General features: G+C 36.7%; 1 protein-coding gene across 1 annotated transcript; it reads right to left on the bottom strand.

Annotated features, from left to right (window-relative positions):
• Positions 1 to 1,382: 1,382 nt before the first annotated feature.
• Positions 1,383 to 8,916, bottom strand: LOC132308364 (ABC transporter C family member 3-like). The gene is made up of 10 exons (XM_059806427.1): positions 6,241 to 8,916; positions 5,760 to 5,846; positions 5,031 to 5,675; positions 4,708 to 4,872; positions 3,132 to 3,426; positions 2,810 to 3,024; positions 2,404 to 2,709; positions 2,238 to 2,301; positions 1,902 to 2,141; positions 1,383 to 1,811 (listed from the first exon to the last, which is right to left on the bottom strand). Exons 1-10 carry the CDS (start codon positions 8,632 to 8,634, stop codon positions 1,702 to 1,704), a joined length of 4,521 nt encoding a protein of 1,506 aa, XP_059662410.1. The 5' UTR covers positions 8,635 to 8,916; the 3' UTR covers positions 1,383 to 1,701.
• Positions 8,917 to 9,637: the final 721 nt, after the last annotated feature.

The raw sequence follows: 9,637 nt of genomic DNA, 5'->3' as shown, positions 1-9,637 counted from the left end.
ACGGAGTAATTTTTAGTTCAAAAGATAAATTTGAACCAAATCAATTATATTAGTTCTAACAAAATTGAACTCAAACCGAATTGATAGAACTGTTTGAGTGAACCAATCCTAACTGTATAAAAATAAATTGGATCAGCTTAATTTCATGGATTGGGGTTTGCTAAAAATATAATTATGTTAGCTTAAATAAGAACCTATTGCTATCAACCCCAAAAAAGCTGCCATGACTTCTGCCAAACAACAAAAAAGCATGTATTTATTTCACACCCATAATAAAATTATGATCTTGGCAACATGTTTAAATAGTAAAACCACAAAATTCCAAGATCATTGAGCTTCCTTAGCATTTACAACAGACTATGAACAACTTGCCCAAATTATAATAAACAAAGGAAGGTACAAAGTTGTGAATGGGTCTCTAAACATAGTCCGGATCCTCTGTGGTACAGGTGTTGCATCTGATGGTCCGCATCAGTCACACGTTTGACACGAATGATGACACAAGTGCTATATCATATCTTATCAAGCCTGGTAGGGTTCACCTTCCCTCCAACCAACCTAGCAGGGTTCCCAACTGCAGTGGCCTTGATGGCACTTCCTTAAATACCACTGAACCCGCACCAAATTTTGGATGCCTATCCCCACGTCTTACCAGTCCCACCCAATGTCACATTATGAAAAATTAACACATTGTCTCCTATGACAGCCGTCTCTCCGACGACAACGGTGGCATGATCGAGCAATATCCCCGTCCGATCCTCACCCCTGGATGGATGTCCATGGCACACCCCTCAAACACCTTGTTCTGTATGAGCAGAGCCAATGTTCTACCTTGTGACCACAGCTTATGTGCCGTCCTATGAGATTGGCATTGAAATAAAGTCCTTGAAATTCAAGAAAGAGCGGACATAACTAATACAGGCAAGGTCTCTCTCTCATAGCCCTCATTTCATCTCTGATTCTCAAGATTTTTTGATCCTCTGTAAAAACACCCAGGAAAATAGAGCACTTTCTAGAATGCCATTTGTTACAGAGGTGCTCCCTGTTTTTCTCATAATGTGTCTGCACAAGTAAGGGTGTCCACAGATACAGGCCATGTGGAACTGCTGGTTGTGAGTGTGTTTGAAGCCTGGGCTTCTTATGTGACGTTTTTTATTACAACAATTTTTTTTTAAAAAAAAATTGCTTAGAAATGGATTGCAATCACAAGGAAAAATTAAAAGGATGTGTAAATGTGCTGCCAAAGGTATAACTCAAGCAATAACTGTTGTTTTCAAGTCTGCTCATACAATTGCTCTTGAAACGGATCAAGACATGTCACTCCTTATTTTCTACCCACATTTGGTCACTCGTGACAAAATGTTATTGTATTGTTCCGCATATAAATGCTTAAGAAAATATGTTGTACAAATGTATTGCTAGATAAAAAATAGTCCACATACAGTTGGTTTTGTTGTAAACAAAACATACACGAATTTATTACACTACCAGAATAATATTTTACTAGATTCTAATATCGTACTGCACTACAACAACATTTTACATGGAACTAACTACACCTATGATTTTGGTATTCCATGTCTCTCTAATCTTTAAAATACTTGAACAACCCAAATAAAAGAAACTATTCTGTCCATAAGAGTAAAATTGAGATAGTAACCACTGCCTAATTTCGTCATCATCGTCGTGCAAATACATGAATTATTCAAAATTAGAATTTGACCTTGCACTGTACTCTGCTACGAGCTTTGCAAATGAAGATGACTTGTTATCCAGCAGCTTTGTTGGAGAATCGTACTCCTCAATAACTCCTGCACCCAAGGAAATAAAATGTTAAAATCAAGAAGATTATACGCAAATAGTCTAAAAGATAAATGAGAGACTAATGAGGAGACACAAACCATTATTTAAAAGTAGGACCATGTCACTATCAAGTACAGATGTTATTCGATGTGCAATGGTTATGACGGTGGAATCAGTGAAGTGTTGCCTAAGGGTCTCCTGAATCAGATTATCAGTTGCAGTATCAACTGATGCAGTAGCTTCATCAAGCACCAGGACCTTGCTTTTCTTGAGTAGCACACGACCTAGACAGACCAGCTGCCTTTGACCCATACTCCAGTTCTCTCCATTCTCGCTAACTGCAGCCATCATAGGAACACTAGAAATAAGAATCCGCAGTTATATGGATTTAAGAAATTTTCATAAAATTTTAATATATAATGGTGGATGAAGACCTGCTGAATCAAGCTTGCCTTCCTTCTTTCTAACTTCATCTCCAAGTTGGCACTTGTCAAGAGCCTAAGCAATTCAAATACATGTTAATTAACTAAGCCGTCCAAACTACACGTGTACATTTCAGAGTATCTTAAATCAATTCGAGAGAAGAACTTCCAAACTCACCTCCCAAATTTGTTCATCTGCGTACTCTTCAAGTGGATCCAAATTGCTTCGTACTGTCCCCTCAAACATGGTAGGATCCTGAGGAATGATGCTCAATCTAGATCGTAAATCATGCAGTCCAATTGAGGAAATGTTGACACTGTCTATCAAAATTTGCCCAGCTGTTGGTTCAACAATGCGGAAGAATGTCTGTATGAGAGTTGATTTACCACTGCCTGTTCTGCCCACTATTCCAGTCTTCATTCCTCCAGGTAAAGTGCATGTCAGGCCTCGTAATACAAGTGGCAGATGAGGAGCATATCGGACCTATATTCATGCCCAAAACCATTACATATAGTCATAAAGTATAGGGGAACTATTTTTGCATTAAGAAAAAATAAACAAATAGCATGGAAGTAGAAATTACCTGCAGATCATGAATATCAACTGCTCCATGTGATGGCCAACTATGATCTGGCCCATTTGCTTCTATCACGAGAGGCGGCTCACTTGGGATAGAAGTGTATTGAAGTATCCTTTCAACTGATATAATTTTATTCTCCATATTGCACATGTTCCATATGACCCAAGCTTGTAACATGTTCAGATTAAGTCCGTATGTCACTGCCAATCCCGCAACGCCTTTAATTTATGAAGAAAAAAAAGAGTGAGAAATGCATTCCTTGTGCACCATTTGCCATGGAGCAAGAAACAATAGTCAATGAAGTTGACAAACAAGAACCACTTACTCGGATCAATTGTTCCCTCTGGAATGGAGATCAAGAAAACCAAAGAGAATACGAATACAATACAAGACAACATATCCAAACGGAAGCATAGCCACTCCATTGTACCAGCACTATGAAACTTGGGCCTAGAATTCCCATCTATCAATTTCATACTCGTGTCCCGGAATCTCGATTCCTGGTCAAAGCTCCTAATGGTAGTTGATCCTGACAATGTTTCAGCAAAATGTTGTATAACTGGAGCTTTGCTTACTCCAATTAACCGTGCCAATTCTCGTGCTGAAGGAAGGTAATATTGCTGCAATTGATAAGATCATTAGAACAATTCTCATTACAAATAAACTGAAATACGTGCCTACTAAGAAACACAGACACTTCTATGAGGTGCCGTGTCCGTGTTTGATACCAACACTTCATTAACACTCCTAAACACGTCCCTGATACATCATGATTGTGTCCATAATTTAAAAATCATTTTTATTATTTTGGACACTTAATCGACACATCTCAACCACTTGGCAACAATTCTCGCATATTTGGTCAACACATTCTAGACACTCATACAATATATCCCACACTTTATCCTATATAAAACAAACATATGACAGTCCTAAATATAACATTATGAACATAGTGTCCAACCTGTTTTTCTTTATAAAATTAACATTAAACACATGTCACACTATGTAATATGAACTAAAACTTAACTACAATGACAAGATAGAATAGTATTATAATATATTCTCTTTTATATTCAAATAGTGTCACCTTCTAACTTATGTAACTTTAGTATAAAAATTAAAATGTAATTAAAGTTTTATAATTCATGTAATCAAGAGATAAACAAATGAAAGTTTATATTTATATATTAATAATATCCATGTCAAACTTTTTTAGAATTTGACGTGTCGGCGTAAACGTGTGGTATCTTAGCAGTATCTATGTTGTGTGGAAAGTAAAATGAAACCTTCTTTCATGTTAGGAATTAGGGGGTTGAGTAAGAAATTTAGGCATACTATTGTTAAATATTTCTTTATACATATATTATTTTTTTTTTTTTAAATATCTTAGTTTTTTTTATTTAAAAAAAAAAAAAAATGCATAGCTAAGTGAACCAAACCAAGCCCAAGCCCTAAATTAGGGAGATCAAATTGAGTTTGGGAAGGAGTTTCATATCACAAGAAGAGTTTGGGATAATGGTGCTGTATACCAAATCTGCCACATTGTCATCACTGATCAGAAGCTTCCTCAAATTCTTGAGATTTAGAAACTATGCATATATATAATTTAAGGGAAAATATATGAATCTTATTAACAAGGATTTAACATCTGAATTCAAATATAAACAAGCGTGAATATATTGAAGTTCACGATAAAATGATGCTCAACCTTCATACAACCACAATATACAGAAGAAAAAGAAAACACCGCCCTGAATTTTCCTATCAAATGCTACAGAATAATACTACTTCTTACCCAGAAAGGTCGTAAAGCTACAGTTACTTTTAGCTTAGGCATTAAATTATAAGATTCTAACTACTAAAAAAATAAAATAAAAGCAGAGATAAGGTTAGCCTACCTGTAGCCAGACACAGACTGCAAGCACAGGAATGAAAACAATGAAGACCTGCCATGCAACCTGCGACATTACTGCAATAATTCCCAGGAGTTGTATCATTGTGAAAGCAAAGGCGCCAACTTGAAATGGAATGTTCAAGTCCACTGTGCTTTGGTCGGTGGATGCCTGTCAGAGAAAACAACTGGATCAACTAAGATATTCAACTTCTGATTTACTTTTTGGTGAGTGTAAAAATTCCACCATTTATGACTAAAACATGAAATAATAATAACAATAAACAAATAAATACATGATTACTAAGAAACAAATGCAAAGTCACTTACTCTATTCAGGATTCGGCCACTAGGGGTGGAATCAAAGAAAGACATGGGGGCACGGAAAATGCACAAATGCATTCTATTGAATAGTAGAGTCGCTGTCTTATACCCAGCCGTAACTAGAAGCACAGCTCTCATAAGGATACAGAAAGAACTTCCAATAGCCAGTGAAACATAGACAATTATGAGAGTAGAACCACTAACTGGAGCTGCCACATCCTTTGACACAGGGGTTGCCCAAGCCATCCAATAATTGCTCCCAATTTGAAGTAGCTGAAAGAGAACTTGTGACAACAATATGAAGGGCACAAGAACTCCTCCATAGGCTGTTGTGATATATTTCCAGTATACAAAAAGGCCAACTCTACCTTTCTCTCTTTCTTCTTCTTGAACAAGCTGTCCTTTTGGCCCCAAATTATCATCTCCTTTATCAATATGACCATTAACAGTATCCTCTTTCTTAACAACCTTCTCACCACTCTCCATACCATCCTTGCTGATAGTTGAATTTTCAGAGACTGACCCTTCCTCTATGGAATCGAGCGCCAATAAAGCTTTCTCATGTGCACCAACAAGTTCCATAAAGTTGCTTCCTGAATTGAGAATTTCTTTGTATTTTCCAGCTTGTGTAATTTTCCCATCTTTCATAACCTGAAGATACAGTAATTAGTTACATACCATGAGTTGCATCCATGGATAAAAAGGCATGGAAATTATAAAATATGAGTAGCTCACCAGAATGAGATCTGCAGCAGGTAAGAACTCTACTTGATGAGTAACGTAAATAACTGTTTTTGACCCCATAAATCGAAGTAAACATTCCTGTCATATCAAGATTAGAAAAGAAACCGTGGTGATTGACCAATATATTGTTGAAATCCAAAAAAAATTTAAAATTAAAAAAGATGAAATAAAAGCCACAAATCAGAGTAAGAAAATGGAATTCCAAGAGATACAGAATTACCTCAAACTATGTTTACATTCTATAAGGACAACATGAATCAAATTGTATGAACAAAAATTGTTACAAATAGAATTTGGAAAAAACTAAAAGTTTTTACTAATGTAAAATTTTTTTTTTTTCCCGGTAAAGAAGCTGTCATTGAATTAATTTTGCTATAATTGAATAAAAACAGTGACTTTCTTGAACAAAGATGTGAACATATGTAGCTCAAACAGAGAAATAGTTAAGAGTGTAGATGCAAAGAATAGTTACCTTAAAAAGATGAGTCCCTGTATGAGCATCCACAGCACTAAACGGATCATCAAATAGATAAATATCAGCATCTTGGTACAAAGCACGGGCGATCTGTATTCTCTGCTTCTGCCCGCCACTCAAATTTATTCCCCTCTCACCTATAACTGTCTGATCACCAAAGGACAAAATTTCCAGGTCCTTCTTTAAGCAACATGCATCAAGAACCTGCTCATACTTTTCCCTATCCATCTCCTTACCAAACAGTATATTATCTTCTATCTTTCCACTCTGTATCCAGGGTGACTGAGCAACATAGGCCTTTGTCCCACTGAGCTTCACACTCCCAGATACTTTGGGCATTTCTCCAAGAATACATGAGAGTAAGCTCGACTTGCCAGACCCAACAGTACCACAAACAGCAACTATCATGCCATGAGACACACTTAAATTTATATCTTTCAGTGTTGGATTCGGGGAAGATACATCCCAAGAGAAATTCCCGTCAACAATTTCAAATGCTGTGTCAGAACTACCTCTCGGAAGCTTTTCTATAACATCAGGTTGCAGGTCCTCCAGACGAAGGAATGATGCAATTCGGTCGAGGGAAACTTTTACCTGAGCTATCATGGAGATTGTGTCAGGAAGATTATATATAGACTCTTGAAGTATTCTAAATGTCGCAAGTGCAGATAGTATCTTCCCTGATTCAAGTGGGATCCCCATAAGCATACAAGCACCAAAAGTGACCACGGACACAAATGTAGGGGCAACCCAGAAGACAAAAGTGGTCATTGCTAAAGTATATAAATATTTTCTCAACCATCCAGTCTCAATATTCCGGTGCTCGATAATTTTAGACAAGAACTTCATCTCCCACCCCTGAAGCTTGAGAATTCTCATGTTCCTCAAGATTTCAGAGGTTGACTTCATCCTTTTATCTTTAGATGCCATCAACTTAGTCTGGAAATTCTTCTGCATCCTTCCTAGTGGAATATTCGCCAACATCACAAGTACAGTAGCCACAAATGCAGCAATTGAAGCAAGCCCAAGATTTTTATACAAGATCCCCAATGCCAGAGAAACTTGCAAGATCACCATCCACGGATCGTGCATGTACCAACTAAAGTCACCAATCCTCTCAGCATCAACCGTCATGAAATTGATGATCTCCCCACTGGCGTGGCCCTGCTTCGATTGGCAAGACAGGGTCAAACCCTTATTGTAGATCATGGCAACAAGTGCTGCCCTGGCCCTAATTCCAACCTGCTGCAACCTAAAGAACCAATGCCTCATCGCCAAGCACTCGACAAGCTTTGCCACGAAGAATGCAGAAACCAAATAGTAGCCTTCATTTTTGAACACTTGACTTCCATTAAGGTATTGAACAAAGGTGTCGATGAGGTATGGTCCGACATAGGAAGCCAATGTGTATAACAGCACAAAGAACGCTGTTAATAGAATCTCCCTCCACACTGTGCAAATCAATGCCTTGGCCAGCTTAAGCGTGGTGACTCCAGTAGTACTACCACTAGATTCTAGCTTATTTCTAAAAATTGGAAAGGCCTCTCTGACAGTATCAACACCAGCAAGCTGAGGCACATCCTCAAGGTCTAATGTTTTCTTCTTACCAATGGCAATCAAAGGACCAATCCAGGAGAAAGTAAGGATACTAAAAAAACTAGCATTCAAATAAGGGGTTACAGTTTGATCCCCTTTGGACTTGTTAGACGCTGTACCATTACTCAAATTGGTACCACCATTCAAAAGGGGTTCTTGAAGAAGGGTGTCTTCACCCTCTTTCTTACCAAAAACCCCCACAAAACAGAAGAATAATCCCGAAAGGACAGAAACAACATCCGACACCACGAATTGAAGTGGTAAAGAGTTTTGATTTTTGTAATTAACGTAGTCTATAACAAGGCAAATACAAGAAATTGAAAAATAAGAACCCCACCAAAGTCTTAATAGAAATGGGAACTTGGGTTCACCTGATTTCAAGAATTGGGTGTGCAAGTAAACAGAGACTGCTAACCAAGCAAGAGTTCTGAGTGCAAAATCAAGAATGGTTACAATCTTTTCCTCAGACCAAACATTTTTATACCAATAAAAGCAGGTCAGTAAAGACAGAACAAGGTTGAAAAGACACAAACCCAAACAAGAAAACAGAGTATGCTTGTAATACAGAAACCTAGTTTTACCAATACTTCGTTTTGGGGCCTCATTTCGACCGATCCTGAAACTCTTGCAAACCCAAGAAATAGACAGAACGATCAACAAAATTAGATGTAAAGAACCAGAAAACTCACGTACGAAGATGGGTTTGAAGAGAAAATCAGATGCTTTGTACACTGATGAATCATAGTGAGAGAAGAAAACTGACATACCCTGCTTTGATGCTTCAATAAATTCCATCTTTTTGTGAGTGAGGGGAGATGGGTATGTCAGAATTCTTGGAGAGGGTTTTGAAGTTAGAGAGTAGTGTGATATTATATCTTATACTGATTGTTTATATATAGATGTGTATATGCGATTTTGTGGCTTGGAGAGTGTAGGTGAAAGTAGAGAGAGAGTCAAAGTTTGAAGCTTGAGCACAGTATAACGTGGTGCGCAAGATTAAGCCGACGGAGGGAGCCAAGAAATGGGAAGACAAGTGGACGAAAGTTTCTTGTTTCTCAGAAATGATGGGGCACATACGACATGGACATACAGTGGGGGTAGGGTTTTTCATCTCATTTAACGAACTACCAATACGGTCCTCAACATCTTCTTCAATAATTTAAAATTAACAATACTATATATTATATATTCATGATGAATCTAATACGACGTCATCTAATCATCACTCTTTGTTGTTTTTTTTGTTTTTCATTTTATTTTATTTTATTTTTTACTTGTAGAACCCCAATTGGAAAAAGGGAGGCCATATTGACACTTTAATTTTTTTTTAAATTTATCTCCTCCCTTTCTCTCTTTTTAAGATTTGATATTTATCTTTGTAATTAATCATGGAAGACAAAAGCAGATCGAAAAATTGTTAATGAGATTGGTTAATACTAGTAATATTTTTTTTTTTTTTTTTGCCCCTTTCATATTGTGTGCTTTGAGTTTAATTTGAATTTTTTTTCCTTCATCTGATTTTTAAAAATTATTTTAGAATGTCTTTAAATTTCAAAGTATACTTTTTTGATGAGAAAAGTCGTAATTATTTTTATAATAAAATCTCAACAACAGTGATTTTGCGAAAAGAGAAAGCAAGAGATGGGTATTATGTACAATTATGTTTGTCTTTTAACGTATTATAATGTTTGAGTTTTCTATAATTCTAATTTAATCTTTATGTTATATTGTATTTTAATACTCAGTAATAAACTAAACGGCATTCCAAAAAAAATTAAGAACTAGGCAGAGATTAAAT

The sequence above is a fragment of the Cornus florida genome, unplaced genomic scaffold, assembly GCF_030987335.1.
Source record: "Cornus florida cultivar Cherokee Brave unplaced genomic scaffold, ASM3098733v1 CherokeeBrave_3.0.0_Hap2_Chr05, whole genome shotgun sequence".
NCBI classification, from domain to species: domain Eukaryota; kingdom Viridiplantae; phylum Streptophyta; class Magnoliopsida; order Cornales; family Cornaceae; genus Cornus; species Cornus florida.
Note: the sequence above shows the minus strand (reverse complement) of the source record. Positions and strands in the feature narration are given on the sequence as shown.

Coding starts and splice junctions, on each gene's coding strand:
- LOC132308364 (XM_059806427.1), bottom strand. CDS start 8,634: ATGGAATTTATTGAAGCATCAAAGCAGGGTATGTCAGTTTTCTTCTCT. Junction 3,025..3,131: donor AGAGGGAACAATTGATCCGA/GTAAGTGGTTCT, acceptor CATAAATTAAAG/GCGTTGCGGGATTGGCAGTG. Junction 2,142..2,237: donor AGGCAAGCTTGATTCAGCAG/GTCTTCATCCAC, acceptor TGATGGCTGCAG/TTAGCGAGAATGGAGAGAAC.